The sequence below is a fragment of the Trachurus trachurus genome (genome assembly GCF_905171665.1).
Source record: "Trachurus trachurus genome assembly, chromosome: 18".
NCBI classification, from domain to species: Eukaryota; Metazoa; Chordata; class Actinopteri; order Carangiformes; family Carangidae; genus Trachurus; species Trachurus trachurus.
In genome coordinates this window covers 5,243,966-5,268,533 of record NC_139909.1, presented here as the reverse complement: position 1 = coordinate 5,268,533, position 24,568 = coordinate 5,243,966, and the positions used below count along the sequence as shown (strand labels likewise).

At 43.3% G+C, this 24,568-nt stretch overlaps 1 protein-coding gene across 1 annotated transcript; it reads left to right on the top strand.

The window, feature by feature from the left end:
• Positions 1–228: 228 nt before the first annotated feature.
• LOC311001565 (F-box only protein 41-like) lies at positions 229–22,665 on the top strand (the record flags this gene model as incomplete). Its single annotated transcript, XM_083992649.1, has 16 exons — positions 229–411; positions 1,389–1,901; positions 3,369–3,448; positions 4,801–4,873; positions 6,884–7,171; positions 7,921–7,985; positions 9,412–9,588; positions 12,540–12,727; positions 14,445–14,671; positions 15,697–15,812; positions 17,103–17,255; positions 18,984–19,079; positions 19,795–19,913; positions 20,514–20,672; positions 21,473–21,588; positions 22,603–22,665. The coding sequence occupies 16 exons, from the start codon at positions 229–231 to the stop codon at positions 22,663–22,665; spliced, it is 2,616 nt and encodes an 871-aa protein (XP_083848775.1).
• Between the last annotated feature and the right edge of the window lie 1,903 nt (positions 22,666–24,568).

Here is a 24,568-nt window from a genome sequence, read left to right as displayed (position 1 = left end):
TATCTTCAAAAAAGAAAAAAAGAAAAAGAAAAATCAATTATGTAGCACGCACACTGACCCAGTTTTTCCACAGGTTTACTCATCTCCTGCTTTGTGTGCATGAAGGGGAAAAACGTCTCAATTGTTCCCGTCTTATCCTACAACCAGTCGCTGTCTCTTTGTTTTTTCTTTTCGTGACGTGTCCCTTTTTTTATCTTCCAGGTCTACTCTGCACCTCCCTGCTGAATCATGTCTTCCTCCTCCTCCTCCTCCTCTGCCTCCTCTTCCTCTTCCTCTTCCTCCTCTTCCTCCAAGGAGATGCCCTACTTTTGTCCTCGCTGTGGCGACAAGTTTCGTTTCGTGTCCGTACCTGAGCTCCAGGCTCACCTGGTCAGCCGACACACCTACGAGACGCTGCTGGTGCTGTCGCAGGTGATTCAAGCATCGTGATTATTCATTTCTGCTTTAATTGGTGCATTTTTTTTAATGTAATGTTGTCAAATAACTGGTTTTTGCTCAACCAACAACCCAAAACCAAATGATATTCAGTTTATACCGTCACTTTGCTCTTGAAGGCCCTTCAGGGTTTTGAACATTGGTCGGACAAAAAAAGACATTTAATCAAGACTTAACCTTGGATTTTTATTAATAACTTGGTAACCCTTTAATTAACAGCCTGTTCATTATGTGATAATGTCAAGAAATAGCCAAGAAATAACGATTAATTGTGTCATAATGTCTAGAAATAATCTAGAAATAACGGTCAATTGCAAAGACTTGGTGGAGAAAAAATTCAGAAACAAACACTTTTTCCTTGTTGTGATGATTTCTTTACAAAAATAAACGGTGGAGCAGTGCAGTGGTAATGTCCAAAATATCTGCGAACGTTTATTTTAGTAAAGAAATCATCACAACAAGGAAAAAGTGTTTGTTTCTGTGGCAGGGAGAGCAGGCGCTCTGCGATTGGATAGTAATGTCTGTGATTACATGCAAAAACACAAGTTTATACTGTTTATACTGTACACTATATGAGTTCAGTGGTGTCTCTAAGGATTCCAGTCATGTACCAGAGATATTTGATTGTTTTTTGAGTGTTTGTTGTGGTTGAAAGAATTGCCCCCATGGGTTAGCGGTTTGCCTGCACCAATTTTAGTCACGTTTTTTGCTCCAACCAACACTGGGTGACCATCAGGACGATGATTTAGGGGTCAAAAATGGCCGGAATTCTTATTTAATGAAAATTAATTTAAAGTGACCCACTCCAGAAGTAAACAGTGCAATGGCGTACATTAAAAGATCGATCTAAGGATTTTATGAATCGATATCTGATCTTTCAAATGAAGATTGATATAAATCGGAAAATCTTTTTTTTTAAACACAGCCCTACTTAACTGTATTTTACCTTTCAGGCTCGGGTCAGAAGCTCCAGACCCGGCGTTCTCCCGCTCCCCGGCCCCGCTCTACCCCAAAGACAGAGCTCTTCTCTGGGCTCGGAGCCCCGCTGCTTCCCCTTGCCGCTGGCCTGCCTGGACCTCGCCTCGTCCTCCGCCTCCATGCAGCTGCTCCGGGAGATGTTCGGCTCCTCGGATCGAGCTCTTCCCGCCTCCACGGGCCCCGCGGCGGCGGAGACCCCGTCCACCGCGCTGGCGTTGCCCGGGAAGGAGCTGGGGGGCGGAGTCGGCGTGCTGGAGTTCGGGCTGTCGGTGGGGATCGGGCTGGAGGAGCGGCTGGGCCTCGGCCTGGACCGTAAGATCGCCCGGACGTTTGCGGAGGTGGAGGAGCGGGTGAACCGGCGCGTGGGCCGCCTGCGGGTGGCGCTGCAGAGGAGGGAGGTGGAGCTGCAGCGGGAGAGGTGGGAGGGGGAGCGACTGAAGAGCGAGAAACAGGAAGTGGAGCAGAGGGCCGCGTACCTGTCCAGACAGGTGGGTGGCGGTCGAGCTGCTACGATGATACTGAAAAGAGTTCAAACACACTTTAAAGGAGATAAAGATATTCTGTCCCTTTTCCACAAATTAAAATAGAACAAATCGCCTTGTTGTTTACAACTACGTCCGGGTAGAAAACCAGCACATAATTTGAATGAGAACAGTAGTAAAGAACGAGAGTTTAGCTATACGTTATATCATATTTTTCACGCCCTATCACCGTTTAGACAAATCTGAAATGATTGAAGAAACATTACTATTTCTGTGTGTGTGTGTTTTGTGTTGCTATGTGTTGTATTTATTCAGTTTGGGGGAATCACGGTGTCTAGAAAGCATCAGTGGCTCAGCTGACAGGGACAGCTAACGGTAGCTAAGCTAACGGCGGTAGCTAAGCTAACAGCAGGACGTCAGCTGTTAAAACCCTCCCGTTGTCGGACACGACATGAAACTACTCCAGTTAGCTCAGTCATGTTGGAACTCAGATATCCGCTGGAGAAAATATTTTTTCATGGAGCGTTTATTGAGTCACTGAGTTATTAAAGTTAAACAGGTAGCTAACCGTTAGCCCGGCTAATCTATGATAACCATGACTAATTACAAAAATGTGCACACAAATAGTAATGTTTGTCCAATCATTGGTTTTATAGACTTTACAAACATCAGATTAGTCTAAACGGTGATATAGTCACATGAAAATTGAGATATAGCGAAACTCTCGTCAGTCACTATTGTTCTCATGCTGTTTTTCTACCCGGAAGGAGTTGTAAACAACAAGGTGATTCGTTCTATAGTTCCCAGGTGTCTTAAAGACATGTCTGTGACATGCTTTGGTCAAAATACCCCAATGATCAAACATCAGCTCTCTTTTCATCCTCTCTAAACAGCCCTGTTCAGAACGGCTGATTTCAGTGCCTGTCCCTTTAAATGCAAATGAGCCACTGCTTGCCCCGCCCCCTTCTACCGGTCCCAGGTAGGGGTGGAGTTATGCAAATTCGAATCCTAGTTACATCACATGGATTTCAACCTAGGGAGCCTGAAAATTACAGATTTTTTTGTCAATTCTTACATTTTGGGGACCGGAAGTCAAGACAAACACCCACAAAGAGCCTTGAAAAAGTGATATTTCCATAATATGCCCCTTTAAATTAATTATTGGAGTTTCAAGAGATTCCAGTCGCATTTTTTGTGTACAAACTGCACCTTGCTGCTGTACACCCCCATACACACTTAAACTACCAACACTGTGACTATAATACTATTCTATTCTTGTAAATAACTGTATTTATTCCTGAAACATTTTGGTTTATAACTATGTTTGTCTTACATAGTTTTTATATCTCTATTTTTGCATATTCTTCTACTTTTTTTACCTTGTATGTTACAAATGTTACTGTTACAACCAAATTTCTCATGTGTGGGATTAATAAACAGTTTAATGTCTTTATGTCTATATTTATATCTCAGATCTCAGCAGCCATGGAGATGATGGAGCGATTAAAGAGAGAGCTGCACGGAAAAGAGAAGGAGCTGAACGAACGACAACAGTCAGTAGCCTATCTCTTGTTTTCTTTTGACGATGTTGACCATGTTTCCTTTCGTCTGTGGGAAATTATAATGAGCGTTTCTTGCTATTTTATGAAGCAAAAGGTTGATTTAAAAAAAAAAAAAAGGTCAGTTTACTGATCCCAAACATCCCATCAGCCACAGAAATAAAGAAAAAATCAGGATTTCACTTGGTCAAATCTGACGGACATGAACATCTGTATGGATTAAATGTGATATTGACTTTCTGATGAGTCATTGTATCATAAATCTATATCATAAACATCCAGAAATCTGCTTATAAATCATAGAAAAACATTAATTTCCCTTATGAATCCAGAACTTACCTGAAAATCACCAGGTTTTACATTTAGTTTCAGTTTCACAGTGGACCAGTGGTAGTTGTCTGCACATCTGTGATCACACTACAAACAACAGGAAGTATTGATAGTTAATTCTGCATTAACGAACGAACAAAACGAGGCTCAGTCGGTTAAATTAAGAGAATAAAGCACAGAGGCCTGTAGCAGAGGTTACGGTGCAGCCATGTTTATATGTAAAACACAACAGAGACTCATCTTTATATTTCATTCAGTTTTGTCTTTTTTATTCTGTAAAAAATGAATTGTAATTCCTCTGAATGTGAAAGCGTCTCAACCAGAGAGCACAGTCAGTCAGTGTACCGAAAAACAGAGAAACACGACGACGACAACACGATGCACAGACAGAGGACACGTCACGTTTATTCTGCCTCACTGGACACACACACAAAGACACACACACACACACACACACACACACACACACACACACACACACACACACACACACACACACACACACACACACACAGACACACACTCGGCTGTGATGATTAATATAAGATGACAGTGAGACATTGCATCCCCGAGGGAGTTGTGTGTTTTGTGTGTGTGTGCGTTTTATGCAGCTTCATTTGTCGGCACATACTGTGATTTATTTTTTAATGCTGTTTTTGTGTCGTGTGTGTGTGTGTTTTGTATTTTGTGACGTAATTATCTGCATCCAGCTGGCCGTCGGGGGGTCGGAGATAAAAACAATACAACACGACTCTGTTATGTAACAGACTCAGAGACAAACAGCAGATCCTATCAGAGCTGCAGCTGATGTTCATTTACATTATCGTTTCATCTGTTGTGTTGTTTTTCTTTCCCACTAATGGCAATATTGTATCAATCATTTTGAAACCTGTGTGTGTGTGTGTGTGTTGTGTGTGTGTGTGTGTGTGTGTGTGTGTGTGTGTGTGTGTGTGTGTGTGTGTGTGTGTGTGTGTGTGTGTGTGTGTGTGTGTGTGTGTGTGTGTGTGTGTCTGCAGGGAGATGGTCGACATCGAGCGTTTCCTGAGGGCGACGGCAGAAAAAGAAGCAGAGGCCAAAACACGACTACAGGTGGCGCCGACAGCCACTGTTGCTTTTTTATCATTTAGAATAATAATATGGATCTATTGCTCATTATGTGATTGATTTACGTATATGTATTACGACGGAGTATTAGGGCCACATTGACAAATAAAAAAATCACAAACTTCGAGAATAAAGTCGTAAATTTACGACTTTATTCTCGTAAATTTACGACTTTATTCTTGTAATTTACGACTTTATTCTCTTAATGTTATGACTTTTTTCTCATAGGAAATGTACGACTTTATTCTCTTGAATTTACGAGAATAAAGTCGTAAATTTACCAGAATAAAGTTGTAAATTTTTCTCGTAAATGTACGACTTTATTCTCGTAAATTTACGACTTTATTCTCGTAATGTTGTGACTTTTTTCTCATAGGAAATGTACGACTTTATTCTCTTGAATTTACGAGAATAAAGTCGTAAATTTACCAGAATAAAGTTGTAAATTTTTCTCGTAAATGTACGACTTTATTCTTGTAAATTACGACTTTATTCTCTTAAAGCAGAAGTAAGTGATATATTTGTGTTAATATAAGTCTTAAATAGTTATATCTTCCGACAGCAATCACTTACATAGAGTGTTTGGACTGAAACACGGGTCTCTCAGTCCCTCTGCTCTGCTCTGAGCCGAAGAGAAAACATTTATCGTATCCTACAGTTTTTATCCAATGAGGAGAGAGAACGGCATGCAGGGCTGTGTGTGCAGCCAAGGAACGCCGTGAATGTGGTGACGTAGGGACGAGGACTGTTATGGTGCGTTCAAGGAAACTCGTATTTTTCCGACCGTGAAGTCGTACCAGTTCGATCTGGTACGAGTTCACGGGTCGGAAGTTACGAGTGGCCGTTATAGTGACTTTCACCGGTAAAACAGGTCGGAAAAACACGAGTGGGTTGCCTGGAACGCTACAAAGTCGTAAGTTGTGACTTGAAGCTGTAATTTACGATTTCAAAAGCCTGCCTGGAACGCAGCATTAGCGAAAACGACCGGACCACTTACTTCTGCTTTAAAGGGATAGTTCAACATTTTTGAAAATTGGCCCATCGCCATGATCCCCCTAGTAATAGCAGTAGGTTCGTTACCTTTAATTGTTGGTCCAAGCTGCTTTTAGATCGGGGGAGAAGAATACCGAGCGGCGCAGCTACACTACGGAGGCTAATGGAATTTCTTGGTTTTGCTCATCAAACTCAGCAAATACACAACCAAAAAACTCAAAAACGCTGTGGTGGACAAGTTGTGACCTGCACATTCACCACGCTATGAGATAATAGCGGAAAGTTAAGAGAAGTGAAGCAAATACTCAGAACTACTTTCTTCAGTGAACCACTGGTCGGAGGGACACAGTGTGCGCACCTCAGCCAGTGCCGTAGTATACGGACGTATCTGCAGTAAACAGGCGCTTTTGAAATCACTCCGCCGAGCAGCCGTCTAGAGTGTAAAGTCCGACTTTGCCTCTAAAACAACTCCATCTCGCAACTTTCCGCTATTATCTCATAGCGTGGTGAATGTGCAGGTCACAACTTGTCCACCACAGCGTTTTTGAGTTTTTTGGTTGTGTATTTGCTGAGTTTGATGAGCAAAACCAAGAAATTCCATTAGCCTCCGTAGTGTAGCTGCGCCGCTCGGTATTCTTCTCCCCCGATCTAAAAGCAGCTTGGACCAACAATTAAAGGTAACGAACCTACTGCTATTACTAGGGGGATCATGGCGATGGGCCAATTTTCAAAAATGTTGAACTATCCCTTTAATGTTATGACTTTTTTCTCATAGGAAATTTATGTACGACTTTATTCTCGTGAATTTACGAGAATAAAGTCGTAAATTTACGAGAATAAAGTTGTAAATTTTTCTCGTAAATGTACGACTTTATTCTCGTAATGTTATGACTTTTTTCTCGTAGGAAATGTACGACTTTATTCTCGTAAATTTACGACTTTATTATGTGATTGATTGATTGATTGATTGATTGATTGATCAGTTTGGTTGTTTTCCTCCAGCTGTTCATCGAGACCTTGCTGGACCGAGCCGACCGAGCGGAGCGACAGCTGCTGCAGCTCAGCTCCTCGCACTCGCATCATCACCACGACGACAACGGTGGCTTCCTGCATCACCATCACCGTCACCACAGCAACGACAGCAGCAACGACACTGACGACGACATCAGATACACACACGGCGACGGGCTGTACGCCGCGGCCGCTCACCCGTACGGTTACCACGGACGCAGTCTGGACGGAAGCAACGACGACCTGATGAAGACGATGCAGGAAACCCTCGGCAACCGGGTGAGGAGCTGTTCAACACAACTTTATTGATACAAGGAGACGTAACAATACACCTGTTCACTCCTCTTCTTGTTCTTCCTCTTCTTCCTCCTTTTCTTGTTCTTCTTCCTCTTCTTCCTCCTTCTCCTTCTCCTCTTCCTCTTCCTCTTCTTCTTGTTCACTCCTCTTCTTCCTCTTCCTCTTCCTCCTCTTTTTCTTGTTCTTCCTCCTTCTCCTTCTCCTCTTCCTCTTTTCCTCTTCCTCCTCCTCTTTTTCTTGTTCTTCCTCCTCTTCTTCCTCCTTCTCCTCTTCCTCTTTTCTTCTTCCTCTTCCTCTTTTTCTTGTTCTACTTCTTCCTCTTCTTCCTCTCCTCCTCCTCCTCTTCCTCCTTCTCCTCTTCCTCCACTTCTTCTTCCTCCTCTTCCTCCTCCTTCTCCTCCTCCTCCTCTCCCTCCTCCTCCTCCTCTTCCTCCTCCTCTTCCTCCTTCTCCTCTTCCTCCTCTTCTTCTTCCTCCTCCTCTTTTTCTTTTTCTTGTTCTTCCTCTTCCTCTCCTCCTCCTCTTCCTCTTCTGTCCCTCTTCCTCCTCTTCTCCTCCTCCTCCTCTTCCTCCTGCTCCTCTTCCTCCTCCTCCTCTTCTCCTCCTCTTCCTCTCCTCCTCCTCCTCCTCCTCCTCCTCCTCCTCCTCCTCCTCCTCCTTCTCCTCCTCCTCCTCTTCTCCTCCTCTTCCTCCTCCTCCTCCTCCTCCTTCTTCCTCCTCCTCCTCCTCCAGAGGAGTTACAGTGTCTCAGCTTCGTGTCGCCTCGGGGAGCAGCTCTACAGTGACCATCACTACGGGTATCTGACACATTTAGACCTATTAAGTCCTATTAATGATCTATAATAAACTTTATTGATCCATAATAAATAGTAGGGGTGTCACGATTTCGATTTTTTATCGAAATCGATCGAAATTACGTCACAATCTCGAGCATCGAAGTCAAAGAGAGGATCGACGATCCCCCCTCCCCCCCGCACGCAAAGCTACAACTGCCCGTTGTCCCCATTGCGCACCAAGCGTCTTGTCAGTCACTGGTCCGAGTTCTCCTTTACTTTTTATTTCGAGACAACACTCACTCATTCTCTGCAACTCTCTCTCTCCCTCTCCCTCGCTCTCTCTTTTTTTTTTTTCTACCGGCGGTGTCAGCTGCTGTGCATGTCTGCAGCAACCCAAACAAATGCACATGTTGACTGGCTCTATTCCAGCCACATGATTGGTTGGCACGGCGCAACTCTCAATATCATTGGCTATTTGCCAAAACATGGATGAATGAAACCGAATCGACCACGTCTCATATTTCTATCGAAGAAAAGTTATTTCACAATTTATAGCGTTTTATCACCCAGCCCTGGTGGGCTATTGTCCCCCTCCTACCTGGGGAACAGGAGGGAGACGCAGCTCTAACTACACAACACCGACAAGCACTGAGAGCCGCATGTTGCAGAGACGTTATAAGATTAAAAAAAAAAAAAAAAACCCGCAAATAATAAGCCGACGAAAAGCTGCAACTTGCCACTTTTTGTCGATGTATTATTTGCGGGGGCTTTCTGGGGATCTGGTGACGGTGGAGGATCCGGGACTGATTGACTGTGGGCCACCGCCAGTCTGATCGGGACCTGATCATCAGGTCCATCGCAGCGCTGCAGCTGCAGCTCTGCCCCGCTGTCACATGACTCTCGCGTATCAGCGCAATCTGTTTACATTACATTAAGCCGACATCAGGAGAATAATGAGACACGACGGTAAATTAATGAAAATAAAATTATGATAATGTACAGATATAAATATATTTGTTTCAAAACCTTGGGGGCAATTTTGGCCCCTGGATCATGATTTTTGGGGGCATGTTACCTTTATATTGTAAAGAAATTATTTAAATGTGACCATTAGTGCCTAATGTGATACATTATGGAAATTGCATCACTTATATGTATCCCATCTTTTGAAATAAGATTTACTGTACAAAATTTGATGAATAAAACCAATGATCGTAGACTAGACTAGTCTGAAAATAGCATAGGCCTCTGTGCTGTAAGAAAAAGAAAAAAAATCGAGAATCGAATCGAATCGTGACCCTAAAATCGAAAATCAAATCGAATCGAGGATTTGGAGAATCGTGACACCCCTAATAAATAGATTTTACTAATCGTGAAAGCAGCCGATGCAACAGATCTGGATATTTGGTCTGAAACTGTTGGTTTTCTGTGTCGTTGCCTGTTGCAGCGGTCTGAGCGGGCGCATGCGGACGCTGTCTCTGGGCTCTGGGGGGTGGGACTGTGACCCCCCCCACCTCCTCCACCACCACTACTACCCCCCACCCTGGACCCGACTGGACAGAGGAGGAGGAGGAGGAGGAGGAGGAGGAGGAGGAGGAGGGGATGGGAGGAGAGAGAGGTTCTGGTATGCTTCTGTACAGTTTCGATCTTTTTATCTATTGAATTATCTGTTTTGTTGAGTTCTGGGCCCAGTTGTTCAAAAGGTTTAATCTGGATCACAATAACTGGGTTTCCATCCATATGTATCGAATTTAAGAGCAGATTTTGTGAAAATGCGCAAAAAGCAAATGCGAATTTATGCCCGTTTCCATTCGTTATTGTTATGCGATTATTGGGAGAGGAGGAGTGCGTCGTCCTCCATTTGTTTGAACGTCGGCGGGTGAAAGACTTTTGGGAAGTCGTCCTCCAGCAGACACTTCACCCACAAACTCTGGCTCAATTCGCAAAACCTGTTTCCGTAACAAAAAGTTGCATTTTCCTTTTATCGATACGCTGACAAATCCACCCCCCCAAAGCGTAAAAACTTTTATGCGCATTTACTGCCTTTTTTCGAATTTCCTGCGTTTCCATCCAAGTATTTATTCGCAATTTTTGAAAATGCGAATACAAAAAGGTGGATGGACACGCAACTACAAATCAGGATTTTGAAATCCCTTCTTTTTCCATCCAGGATCACGTAATCCACCTTTACTTTTACCCTAGTTGTTCAAAGCGGTATCCGCGGGTCATTCCGACATACCGCCACTCCGACATTGACGTCTAATTGTCGTAATGGCGGCACTTCCATTGATTGAAAACGTCCCACCACTCCGACAATTTTTGTTTCCATTGTCGGAATGGCGGTACTTTCCTTTTTTGGAAACGTTCCGCCATTCCGACATAAGGTCATTAAATGTGTAGGTTAATAATGATCACCGCCTCCCTGCCTGCCCATCTCTCTCCTCTAACAGCACTTTGACTCTGGTCAACGCCCTTGTCACATCCATCTCGATTATAAAATGCATTATTATTATTATTATTATTATTATTATTATTATTATTATTATTATTATTATTATTATTATTATTATTATTATTGGCGCTGTGCTATAGTTTGCAGCTGTGGTCGAGAGAGATAGAGTTAATGGAGAGAGGGACCGCTACGCCGGTGAATCAGATCAGTGATGTTTTTTATTATTGTATCACAGTGGTTACAGTACGTTCAACAGGATCAGTGGTTCTCATGGGGGTCCTGGACCCCTGCATATTTTTGATCTCTCCTGTAGCCTGGCCGGGTCTGGCTCCAAGTTTAATTATAGACAATTTGATCTGCAGACGCACAGAGGCATGCGTAAAACACATATTTTGACTACTTCGTGCTGTTTTTACCAGGAGTAAATTCCCAAAAGTTGCAACAACTTGTAGTGATCCACTGGGTTTTGCCTGGCCAGCTGGGGTAGTTGATTTGCAAGTTTGCTCCCCAGGTTTTTTTCATTGTGTATTAGGCCAGGGAAATGATCAATTATCCTTGTGGTTTGCGCACTGGGACGTGCGGACCTTTAATGAATGAATGAATGAATGAATGAATGAATGAATGTTTCTTTTTTTCTGTAAGTTGTGTGCGTAATGCGTAAAAGTGCATTAGTGGGACCGAGGGTTTAAATGGAGAAGTGACGTGGTGAGAGGGGAGGAGAGGCGGCATAGTGGATTATTTTTCCCGGTGGATTACCCTGTGGATCATAAAGGCCCGTTTGGACACCTCACAGCCCGTTTTCAGCCAAGTGGGACGAGGGAGAGGACTGGTGGTCACCTCGGCGGAGCCGCGGCGTCTCTCCCGTGTGGACAGTAGGACAAACAAACTCTCTCTCACTCACCCTCACCACGCACCAACACACACACATACGCACGCGCACACACACACACACACACACACACACACACACACACACACACACACACACACACACACACACACACACACACACACATTGACTGTGAGCTCGCGCACCCCCGCACACACACACACACACGCCTGCACGGACAGTGACAGTGCGCTCGCGCACCCACACACACACTCATTCCCACTCGGACTTAATGGACAGTGGGAGGGGGGAGGGCTTTCGGGTTCTGTTGATCAGTGTGTAATAGTTTATTATATGTCGCCTGTGATGGGCGCGTTTTGAGTTCAGTGAAATACAGAGACTCTAAGTAGCGACTTTGATTATTGCTTCCATGGACGCACCAGTAGCGCGAGCCTAGATCCGCCTGCAGCAGGACTGCGTTGTGCCAGTTCCCCTTATATCCTTATTGTAAGGGAAATGGTTACAAACTGACATCGGTGTGTGTGATTGTACATGGCGAGACTTTGTGTTTGTTTATTTATTAAGCTTCCACTGACTGTATCACATCTGTACACATGTCTTAAAACATGAAAAAAAAAAAAAAACATACACACATACACCTAACCGCCGCTCGGAGTAACGCACATTTCCTTATGGAAATTAAAGCCTTGTCGGAATGGCGGGACGAAACTGTCGGAATGGCAGGACGTTTTCATGTCGGAATGGTGGTATGTCTGAATGGTGACATGTCTGAATAGTAAAATGTCGGAATGGCGATATGTCGGAGTGGCAGCATGTCGGAATGGCAGCATGTAACCGTTCAAAGCTCAGTTGGATTGGACCAGTCTGATCCAGATATGAACTTTTCACGTTTACCCAGATCCAGATAATGAGTGTTAAATGTGACTCTGCATCACACTGAAGGCTGACAGGTCTGTAAACAGCAGGTAGAACAGCAGCATTGAGACACTCAGAGAGGATTTATATGAAAATGGGATGTTTGTGTTGTTTTCTGTGCTGTTTTTTTTTGTTTCTTCAATGTCATTTAAACAGACAGACCTGATTTTATCTGGTCTGGCTGTTTAAATAAATAAAAGAAAGGCAAATACACAGTACAAGAATCTTTTTTTAGTTTTGAAACAACTCGTTTTCAAGATTTGATCCAATCAATTATCCAAAATCTGATCAGATTATCTTTGAACAACTGGACTAGCCCAGTTTGATTGTTTTTGTTTGTGTTGTGTTGTGTGTGCAGGGTGGGGGACGGAGGGTGGGGGAGTACGTGGAACAAAAGACACCGACGTCATCACAGCACCGAGGAGGAGGAGGAGGAGGAGGAAGATGAAGAGGAGGAGGATGAAGATGAAGAGGAGGAGGACGGCTGTTGGAGCAGCATCGAGATGAGACGACTCGTCTTCTCCAGGACTCACACACCGGGATCAGGTCGACTTTAAACTTTAAAGGATAATTACCGTTTTTTACAATCTGGACCTTATTTCTAGCATAAAATACGATCATTTCCTCACCCAGATAACTGTGGTGTCATTACAAGTGGTTGTGATGAAATTATCTCCAGCCGAGAGGCGCGTATATCCGTGTAATGGAGTCTACAGGGCAGCAGAATGCAGCCTCTAAATAACACATTATCTGCAGAGAAACTCCTTCATTTCACCAATATTTAGTTCTGATAGGCTAGTGCTATTCCCCTCTGAGTCCGGGGTTAGCTGTTATCAACATCCGGGGTCTCTAGGTTGACCTACTGACCTCTGACCTGGATGATGTCATCTCTGAGCGCCGCGTGGCTCATTCTTTTCTTTTTTTTCAAGCATGTGTTTATTAGTTTTGTTTGCAATTTACAGTAAATCAAACAGGACATTCTTACAAGCAAGGAACAAAGCAAACCTTTTCTCCCTATTCCCTTCTTCCCCTCACTAAATAATTAAAACATCAAAACTATAAAAATAAGATGGAAATAAAGCAAAAAGGATGGAATAATAATAATAAATAAGTAAATAAATAAATAAAAGTAGACAAATACTGATAACAGTTATATGATGAATTTCAAGGGTGTTTCTCAGGACATTATATCATACAATCTTGCCCAGCTCATTCTGATAATAATCATTCTGCTTCAGCATTCGGGTCCATTTTTATCTCAACTAGCCGGAGCTTTAGTGAGTCCAGGTTGAGGAGAGGAAGCCTGTGGAAGCTGAACTTCATCCAGCTGCTCATTTTGTTCTGACAAGTCAGAAACGCACAGAAACGAACCGTAGCATTAGTGGTAGCAACAAAGCGTGCTGCGTGGCTCTCAGAGATGACATCATCCAGGTCAGAGGTCAGCAGGTCAACCTACAGAGCCCGGATGTTGATAACAGCTAACCCCGGACTCAGAGGGGAATAGCACTAGCCTATCAGAACTAAATATTGGTGAAATGAAGGAGTTTCTCTGCAGATAATGTGTTATTTAGAAGCTGCATTCTGCTGCCCTGTAGACTCCATTATACGGATATACGCGCCTCTCGGCTGGAGCTCATTTCATCACAACCACTTGTAATGACACCAAAGTTATCTGGGGGAGGAAATGATCGGATTTTATGATAGTTTTATTTTATATTTCCTGCTCTGGTTGTTGTTGAATGTTTCTTATCTCCTCCTTCTTCTCCTTCTTCTCTTTCTTCCTTTCTTCTCTTTCTTTTTTTTCTTTCTTCTTTTTCTTCTTTTCTTTCTTCTCCTTCTTCCTTTCTTCCTCTTTTCTTTTTTGTTCTCTCTTCTTTTTCGTTTTTCTTTCTTCTCCTTCTCTTTCTTCCTCTTTTCTTTCTTTTCTTTCTTTTTTTTTTGTTCTCTATATTCTTATAGTTTTTTCTTCTTCTCTTTCTTCCTCTTTTCTTTCTTTTTCTTTTTTGTTCTCTTTCTTCTTCTCTTTTTTCTTCTTCTCCCTTTTCTTCTTCTCCTTCTTTTTCCCCCTCTCGTTTTTTCTTCTCCTTTTCTTCTTCTTCTCTTTCTTCTCCTTTTTTCTTGTTCTCCTTTTTCTTAATCTCTTTCTTATTTTTCTCCTTTTTTCCTTGTTCTCTTTTTCTTCTTCTTCTTCTTCTTCTCTTTCTTCTCCTTTTTTCTCATCTCGTTTTTTCTTCTTCTCCTCCTCCTCTATCGCCACCCTCAGACGTCCCCTCCTCCCCCCGCTCCACCCCGTCCTCCCGTCGTCGTGGCGACAGGCCGCTGGGGGCGGAGAGTCTGCGGCGGCGGGCCGGGCTCTTCTGCGTCTTCCCGTACCTGGACGTGCGCTCGCTGCTGCGCGCGGCCGAGGTCTGCTCCGACTGGAGGGTCGTCGCTAGGCACCCGGCCGTCTGGACCCGACTCCGCCTGGACAGCGCCAGAGTGTCGACCGAGGTAGACGATCAATCAATCAATCAATCAATCAATCAATCAATCAATCAATCAATCAATCAATTAATCAATCAATCAATCAATCATCACGTTTTTTTTTCTATTTATTTATCGCTATAGTTGGATCACTGATAACCTGTTGTTGTTGTTTGGTTTCACGCTGCACGTTTGTTTGTTTGGAGACAAATACAGACAGTTATTGATTATTATTATATTAGACTAGGGATGTCACGATAAGTTTTCTTGGTACGATTATTGTCAGAGAAATAATCACGGTGTTACGATTATCACGATTATCACGATTATTATGCATTAATTAATTTCACAACACTATGAATGTGTAAAATCAAATTTAGGTTACATTACTCATTGTTTACACAAAATATTTCAAGTATCTATTAATATATGACCAATTATTAATCCCCCAGGGGAAATGTTTGAAATATTCAGATCATAAATTGTCGATACCAAATGTTTGCGTTTATTTTAATCGTTTTTTTTTTTTTTTTAGTATATTTTTTGGCTTTTTTGCCTTTTATTTGATAGCTCATAGTGAGATAGACAGGAAAGGGGGAGGCAGAGAGAGGGGGAATGACATGCAGGAAAGGTCTGCCCGACGCGGGATTCCAAAAGGGGGACGCCTGTGTTGAGGACTATAGCCTCTACATGGGACAGCCGCCTTAACCACTGCACCACGCACCGCCCCGTCTTGCTTTTTTTTTTTTATTAAAAATGACACGCTAACGTTTAAATTCCTACCAATTCAGTGTTACGTTAAGTTAAATGGACCAGTATCTGAGCATTTACCTTTATTTTTGTGCACATCTGCCGATATAGTTCCAACATCATCTTTTTCAGAAAGTGACGGTATTTAAGAATCTTTACGATCAATTAATTGTGGCGTTTAATACCACGATTAATTGTGAAAACAACAAGTAATCGTGACATCCCTATATTATACAGACTATTATTGATCCGTTAAACGTTCTTCTCTGTGTGTGTGTGTGTGTGTGTGTGTGTGTGTGTAGTTCCTGACCACTCTGTCTCAGTGGTGCACTCAGACTCAGTCCGTGGTTCTGAACAACCTGAAGCCTCGGAGCCGACGGGCCGACGAGTCGCGGGAGGATTACCACAGGAACACCAGGTAACCGGGGGCGACGGGCTTCCGTTTTCACTGGAGCTACGACCACGGAAAAAAAAAAAATCTATATTTTAAACCCAGTTTGTAGGTTTCAGCTACAACCTGAGCCTTCAAGCCAAATCTTAATCTAGAGTTTTCAGCTCTTGGGGATTAACAGTGAGTGCTGCACACTGGGAAGGATGTCACACACACACACTTATAATGTGCATGTTGCCATAGTAACAGTATCTAATTTCAGCGAGAGTCCAAGGCCGGATCTACTAAAGGTTTGCGTGTATAGACTTAGACTTTAGACCTTTATTGTCCCTCTTGGGAAATTCTTTTTCACACGACCATTTCTTCACATTTCGTTTCACCAGACACATGCTGAAGCTGATCTACTAACCGGGCGCACCGAGGATTGCGGAAAATAGCAAGTGCAATCCATTTAACGCTTTTGCCTTAATGACTATGCAGATATGGACGTTTCTGCCAGAACACGCAAAATAGAGTAGAGTAATTAGATTTATTTAGGGCACGCAGTGTGATTTACCAAACCTGAAACAGTTTTTGCGTCTTTATTTAGCACGATTACCACGCGCAAAACACTCATTTAAATACTGCAGTTTGCGCGTGTCGGACTCGTCATTTTACTCTTAGTAGATCACTCATTTTTCGTGAGCTAACCAAACACGCAAAATGTTACTAGGAGCACGCAATTTAGCGCCGGTTATCTGGGGTCTTAGTAGATCAGGCCCTTAGTGTTGTCGACAGAGAAGGAGATTAAACCAACACTAAGTAACTTTTCAACCTTCATAAAATATTTTCATAACTTTTGTGATGATACATCGACTTACAACAAGTTGAATGACACCTCTATTGTGGTCTGAGGGGGTCTGTATCTCTTTCTCTGGCACTAAGCAGCTTTGAGGAGCATGGTAGGAACCCTGCTCTCACTTAAGTTTCACTTTCACTTTTGCGAGTCACAACAAGGAGGGAACAGGCAAAACAGCACTTTAGCAATGGATTATGTTTGTGTTTTCACTTTGAAATGATCCACTGGAAACAGAAACTTAGTTTTGATGTCTTCTGTTAATTTTAATGCAGGATATTTACAGGGCTTCACGCTAGTGTTCATGGGAAATGGAGTCTTCCTTCAGGCAAAACACTACCGCTTTGGTCCACAGGCGCCGCCAAACTCAACCAAAACTGAAAGTTCTTTAGTACTGCTTTAAAAGGGAGGAACATTCAGCCTGACAGAGTGCATTGTGGGTATTGTAGTTGTCCTGATTGTGTGTGTGTGTGTGTGTGTAGGGGCAGCGTGGAGCCGGGGCTGGAGGCGTTGCTGCGGTCGGCCGGCGGCAGTCTGCTCCTCCTCTCGGTGTCTCAGTGTCCTCACATCCTGACGGAGCGGACGCTGTGGTTGGCCAGCTGCTACTGCAGGAACCTGCACACACTCACCTACAGGTGAGACCGATCGCCTGTCCGATCTAGGGGTTGCATGACTTCAGATTTTTTAAAGTCGACTCTAATGTTATGAAAGTTGAGTCGACGTTGACTAGTCGCTGATGACGTTATTCATATTTTTCCCATCATAACTAAAATCACAGGAGGAGGGAAATGCTTTGCAACGATCTGTATTCACTGACTGACAGCTCACGCACAGAAATTAGTCCACAGAACAGCAGCTTTATAAACAACAAGCTGTAAATCAGTTTGTTTTTTTGTAACATACAAGTGCAAAAGATAATACTGTAGCTACTGTCGGTTAAACAATTGACCTTTCGCAAAGGCCCCGCCCCCCTTAGTTACCGTTGCTAGCCCGACAAGCTTCTCGACGCCGCCCGAGTGTCAACAGTGTTTTTATATTGAGCGTCTTGAGGCATCAGAGTCTCAGAGGCATATGAGCGCTATATTTATGAATATTAATAATCACTAAACATTCTGACACCACTACAAAATTGCGTGGTCACAATGTAAACATAATGATGATCAAAATACGGCTTTTATCGATTCATAAATTGCATCATGTGGCGCATCTGCAAGAGAATAACTGTTACGGGTAACAGGACGTGGTGTTTGTGTCGCGGACCGAGACCAGAGCTTCTTCTTTTCTTTTTTTCTCCCCACCGAGAGGATTCAATCTATGGAAGTACACTATAGTAGGCCTACAGTGTTTCTTCATTCCTCCTTCTATTTTTTTTTAAATTGTCGCAAATACACCGCTGCATGTCTTCCGTTCATTCATCTCCTCATAGCGCTGTTTGTTATTGACATTTACACACACAGAGCGAGAGAGAGAGATAAGCGCGCATGCTGCAGCAGTGCTTGGTGAAAGTGAAAGTTGTAAGGTCCGACCCCCCCCCCCCCTAAAAAAAAAAATCCTAGAGGAAACACTGTAATAGTGAGTGATTTGGGATACAGCCCTAGTCCTGCTAGCTTACCTTGGAGCAGATGTAGGCTGTATGCTTGTTTATTTTCATGACATTTAGCTGGGAGGGGGAGAAGGGTCCGGCTGCGGGGGGGGGGGGGGGGGGCTTCCACACGGTTTGACCCATTGTAGGCTCCTCTCCTGTTGTGTTTTCAGCTTTGGGAAGGGAAAGGACACGACTCCCCCAGCCAAACTCTTCGGGTAACTACTGTCCGACAATACACTTTGCTTGTCGGAGGTCCGAAGCTTGACGGACCTTGTTTACATAGTAACGGTTGCTATGATGTCTGATTGGACAATGACCGTTCGGGGGCGGGGTTTTGCGAAAGGTCAATTAGCGTCTGTAGGCTACTCGGTTTTCCACACACACAGTTCTGTCTCTAGCGCTGTATGGATGGATGTGTGTCTTGTGTGCAGACGCAACTCACACATATTTATAGACGGACAAGCAAACTTAATCATCATTTATTTAATTTTTATTATTGGACTTGGAGTCTGTAAAAATAAAGCAATATTTATTTTGAAAATTGACTGGATTCTCTCGCCTTTTCTGTACCCGACTTCCTGTATTTTTTTCATTCACTGCACTCAGCTGTTGTTTCAAGCTTGTACTGTCACATGATCAGCGACTAGTCGACGTCAAGCTCAAAACGCCATAGTGGAGCAGTAAAGTCGACTAGTCTGTGCAACCCCTAGTCTACTCTGATCCCCTGCCTGTCTGATTGATTGATCGCCTGTCTGATTCCCTGTCTCGGTCCCTTTAGGAGCTCGTCCGACCCCGTGGGCCAGGAGGTTCTCTGGGCCCTGGGCGCCGGCTGCAGGAGCATCGTCAGCCTGCAGGTGGCGCCGGCTCACCCCTGGTCAGTCATGATGTCACAGCTGATCGACAAATGTTTCAACAAAGTGTGAAATATAATTATTTAAAGGGATGGTTCACCCAAATTTCGAATTTCACTCATTATCTACTCCCCCTCACGTGGACTAAGGGCTGGGAGAAGTTTCAGACTCCTCCGTGGCTTCTCTGAGTTACAGGGGGTCCGCGCAGCAGTATTTGTCCATATAATGATTGTGAATGGAGCTCACTTTTCTTCGTCCAAAAAGACACACCAAAAAACATCCAAATACCTCCATGCTGCTTGTATGTAATGTCCCTCTTGTATTGAAGCCCTGACATGAGAAATTGTTCCGCCGGTCAGTGCAAATCACACGAGATTTGCACTGACACAGGAAGAGCAGTGAACTGAGACACTGGGAGCTTCGGCTACAAACAAGCTTAAGATATAGACTTATAAAAAAAATGTTCGGAACAATTTCTCATGTTGGGGCTTCAATACAAGAGGGACATTACATATGAGCAGCATGGAGGTATTTGGATGTTTTTTGGTGTGTCTTTTTGGACGAAGAAAGTTGGTATCCATTCACAACCATGATATGGACATGCACTGCTGCACGGAGCCCCGCTGTAACTCAGGACTCTGAAACTTGAGTAGATAATGAGTGAAATTTGAATTTTGGGTGAACTATCCCTTTAATTCTTTTAATTTTCTTTTTTTTTTCTCTCTCTCTCTCCTTCAGCCAACAACCGACTCGTTTTGGAAACCGCTGCCTGCAGACGATTGGTCGATGCTGGCCACACCTCCGCTTGCTCAGTGTGGGCGGGGCCGGCTGTGGGACTCAGGGATTGGCTGCTGCTGGTGAGCCACAGTTAACAGATGATGTTTAGAAAATTCTTGTTTTCATATATTTTAATTTAATTTAAAAATCTAGACAAAAACATTTTTAAGGTAATTTCACCAGACATGAATGTATAATTAAAAAATGGTGTTAATGTGATAAAATGCAACTTTAACTCTCTGTTTATTCACCTTTGTTTCATGTCTTTTTGTCATTTCCCTCATTCGCATGCTATGGAAGCCCATTTTGAGCTTCCATAGCATGAACAACAAGAAAAACAAGATTTAAATAGCCCCAAATAATGAGATACGAAGGCAAAATAATGAGACATTATCCCAAAATAATGAGATACTAACTCAAAACAATGAAGTAATTACTCACATCATATCAAATATATGCAAATTGCGTCCAAGTTTGCTGTATTTACACTATATAATCGATATGATGTGAGTTATTACCTCATTTTTTTTGACTGAGTATCTCATTATTTTGGGATAATGTCTCATTATTTTGATTTTTTTGAACCCTACAAGTAAATAAAAGTTATAAAAACTAAAAAAGGAAAACCTATTTAAAGGAAAAACATCAGACTTGTTGCCTGTGTGTGTTTTTCCGTGCAGTGCGCACCTGTGCTGAGCTGCAGGTGTTGGAGCTGGAGCGCGTCACCGACCTCGGCCTGCAGGCGGCGACGGAGCTGTGTCGCGCCGGACTGAAGAACCTGCAGACGCTGATCCTGACGCACTCGCCCGTCAGCGGTCAGGCCATCCTGCACTTCCACAGTGAGACGCAGCAAAACCCTAAAAAAACCTAAGAAAAATTAAAGGGATAGTTCACCCAAAATTGAAATTTCACTCATTATCTCCTCCCCCTCATGTCGACTAAGGGCTGGGAGAAGTTTCAGAGTCCTCCGTGGCTTCTCTGAGTTACAGGGGGTCTCGGCGTAGCAGTGCATGTCCATATAACGGTTGCAAATGGATACCAACTGTCTTCGTAACAAAAAGACACACCAAAAAACATCCAAATACCTCCATAGTGCTCGTCTGTAATGTCCGTCTTGTATTGAAGCCCCAAAATGCGAAATTGTTCCGAAAAAGATTAAATAAGTCTATATTTCAAGCTTGTTTTGTAGCGGAAGCTCCTCTTCCTGGTTCGTCAAATTTGGACGAAGACAAACAAGCTTGAAATATAGATATAGACTAATTTTTTTCGGGACAATTTCTCATTTCGGGGCTTCAATACAAGACGGACATTACATACGAGCAGCATGGAGGTGTTTGGATGTTTTTTGGTGTGTCTTTTTGTTACGAAGACAGTTGGTATCCATTTGCAACCGTCATATGGACATGCACTGCTACGCCGAGACCCCCTGTAACTCAGAGAAGCCACGGAGGACTCTGAAACTTCTCCCAGTAATTTCAATTTTGGGTGAACTATCCCTTTAACATCACACACACATGATTAATACAGTGTCCTCTGTGTGTGTGTGTGTGTGTGTGTGTGTGTGTGTGTGTGTGTGTGTGTGTGTGTGTGTGTGTGTGTGTGTGTGTGTGTGTGTGTGTGTGTGTGTGTGTGTGTGTAGGTGTGTGTGACAACCTCAGGTCCATCGTGGTCGAGGTCTCGGTGTCGGATTACTTCGAGGAGCCGGACACTCAGGAAGCTCAGCACCTGTTTGGGGAAATCGTCGGCACGTTAAAGGTTAAAGTTGTTCATTTCAAACTAGAGCTGTACTTGTATTTACTTCTATTCTTCCTTATAAAGTATTATAGGGTGCTATTTGCGTACCTACAGTTAATCCATTAGAGTTTAAGGATGCAATTTTACAGATGTGAAAAACAATAACACATCCTAGTTGTCTATTTTTTCACATTATCACTATATTTTGATTTGCACACCACAACCGTAACACACAAATCACATCACAGGCTTTGATGTGAATGGAAAACTTTTTTGTTTGTTTGTTAAAGGAGAATTCCGACCATTTTTTGACCCCTAAATCGTTGTCCTGATGGTCACCCAGTGTTGGGGGGAGCAAAAAACGCGACTAAAATTGATGCAAATATGGAGATATTATGGACATTACCACTGCACTGCTCCACCGTTTATTTTTGTAAAGAAATCATCACAACAAGGAAAAAGTGTTAGTTTCTGTGGCGGGGAGAGCAGGCGCTCTGTGATGGGATAGTAATGTCTTTCCAGGATGTTTCAGAGTTGGGCTATCTGAGGTGAGTGGCTACATGCAAAAACACAAAGTTTCTACTGTTTCTACTGTTCACTATATGAGTTCAGTGGTGTCTCTAAGGATTCCAGTCATGTACCAGAGATATTTGATTGTTTTCTGAGTGTTTGTTGTGGTTGAAAGAATTGCCCCCATAGGTTAGCGTTGTGGCTATCGCTAGCGCCGTCTAGCCATGGTGTAACTCTGGTTTGTCTGCATCAATTTTAGTCGCGTTTTTTTTGCTCCAACCAACACTGGGTGACCATCAGGACAACGATTTAGGGGTCAAAAATGGCCGGAATTCTTGGGTCAAAAATGGCCGGAATTCTCCTTTAATGGAGAACTTTGTCCTCCTGAAGCCGCCGTACATTAAACGCCGTATTTAATGCGTTAACTTTGACAGCTCTTCTTAAAACTGATGTGAACAACACCACTCAACCTGAGCTGATCGTTTCTGATCAATAGAGTTCTTCTTTCCTCTTCCTCTTCTCCAGGTTCTTCAGAGTCGTCCCGGTCTGAGCGACGTCCTGCAGGTCAAAGCTGAAGGTTTCTGTTGACCTAAACACACACACACACACACACACACACACACACACACACACACACACACACACACATCTGTCCTTCTACACCTGCGACGACCTCCAACCTGAACTCTTTGAACTGTGAAGAAGCGACGTCCTCCTCACAGAGACTTCTACGCTTGTGAGGAACCGCTCCGACCTGATGATGAGTCTCTGTTCGGATCAGGCTACTTCCTGGTGCAACGTGGTTTATTTCCGATAACTGCCATAATTTTTCCAAGTGCCCGTTAAGACCTCAAGCATGCGGAGGTTCATTGAAGCTCATTATAAGGGTGAACTCAGACCCGTGGTTCCCGTTTTGCTTTGTTCAGATTCAGCGGCTACACTGCAAAAACATTTAAAATCTTACCAAAAATATTTGTCTTATTTCTAGTCAAAACAAATCTCATTTTACTTCAAATAAGACTCATCACATTAAAAAGTAGCTTGTTTTTAGACACTTTTTACTTCTTTCAAGCAGATTTTCACTTGAAATGAGTAGAAAAATCTGATAGTGGAGTGAAGTTTTTCTTTCTTATTACAAGCACAAAAAACTTACTTTCACTGGCAGATTTTTCTACTTATTTCAAGTGAAAATTTGTTTGAAACAAGTGAAAATTATCTAAAAACAAGTTAATTTTTAGGTGATGAGTCTTATTTTAAGTGGAAAGAGATTAGTTTTGACTAGAAATGAGACATTTTGACAAGAAATAAGACAAATATTCTTGGAAAGATTTTGAGTTTTTGCAGTGTAAAACCGATACAATGCTCCCATTTTTCTTTTGGGCCATCGTTTGTGTTCACGTGGTAACTGTTGTGGCTTTCCTTCGTGGTGTCAAAGCCACATGGGAGGCATGAAAGGTATCGGACAAGAATGAATAACGAGATGTATCCGTTTTCAAAAGAAAAATCAATGTTCGACACTGAAGCTGTCGGTGACGTAATCTCAAACACTCCAATTCTAGCACTCTAGACATACAACTATGACATTATGAAATTCAAACCCTTAAGAATCTCAACCTTTTCTACATCCATAAATTAAGGTGCGTTCACACCGGACCTTTTATTTTTGTCACTGTCGCTCGTATCGCTCCAAAAAAAACGCTCCGTCGCTCAGCTGCATTCGCTCGTCAATTTGGTACAGACTCGCATTTTCGCTTTGATGACGTAATGCCCACTGCCATGTGTCTCTGTTTACACCGGCACCACCGGGATTACGGCAGCCAATCAGCGCTGAGCGACGAGCGACTGGCGGCCGGAGAGTTGGGATTTCTCATCTCCAGCGACAGAGCGAAAAATCGCTCCGAGCCACAGCGTTTTTTCGCCTGGGCGATTAAACGCTCAATCGCTCGTTTGCATTGACTTAACATGTAAACTTGTCGCCCGCGAGAAAAACAAAAGGTCCGGTGTGAACGCAGCTTTAGGACTCCTACAGTTACAGTTCGAACCGGTCCAAAGTTGTAAACAAATGCCATGTGCGAACCAACTGTTCTATCATTGGTCAGAAATCTTACGTGGAAGGAGGAGGAGGAGGTTACCTGTGAAAAACAAGAACCATGGAATAGAGGTTTCAACAGGCCTGAAAATGAAAACCTGACCCGGTTTGAATCGCGGTTGAAGCTTGGACCCAACCCGGTCCGAGTCAGTCAAAAACCCCCAAAAAATGGATCCGACATGAGTCATCTGAGTCGATTGAGGTTCCCACTGCCAACGAAAAGCTCGAGACCAGACCACCCTCTTCTTCTGAGCGATCTCGGCCCACTTGTTTTATTCCGTATTCGAACACGATCGCTGTGTCTGAACCATCTGAACCAAACAAACCGATCGTTGGGGTTGAACGCTCCCCGTTTCGGGAACTACTGCTCCAAACGGGCCACAGGTCTGAATACAACCTAAA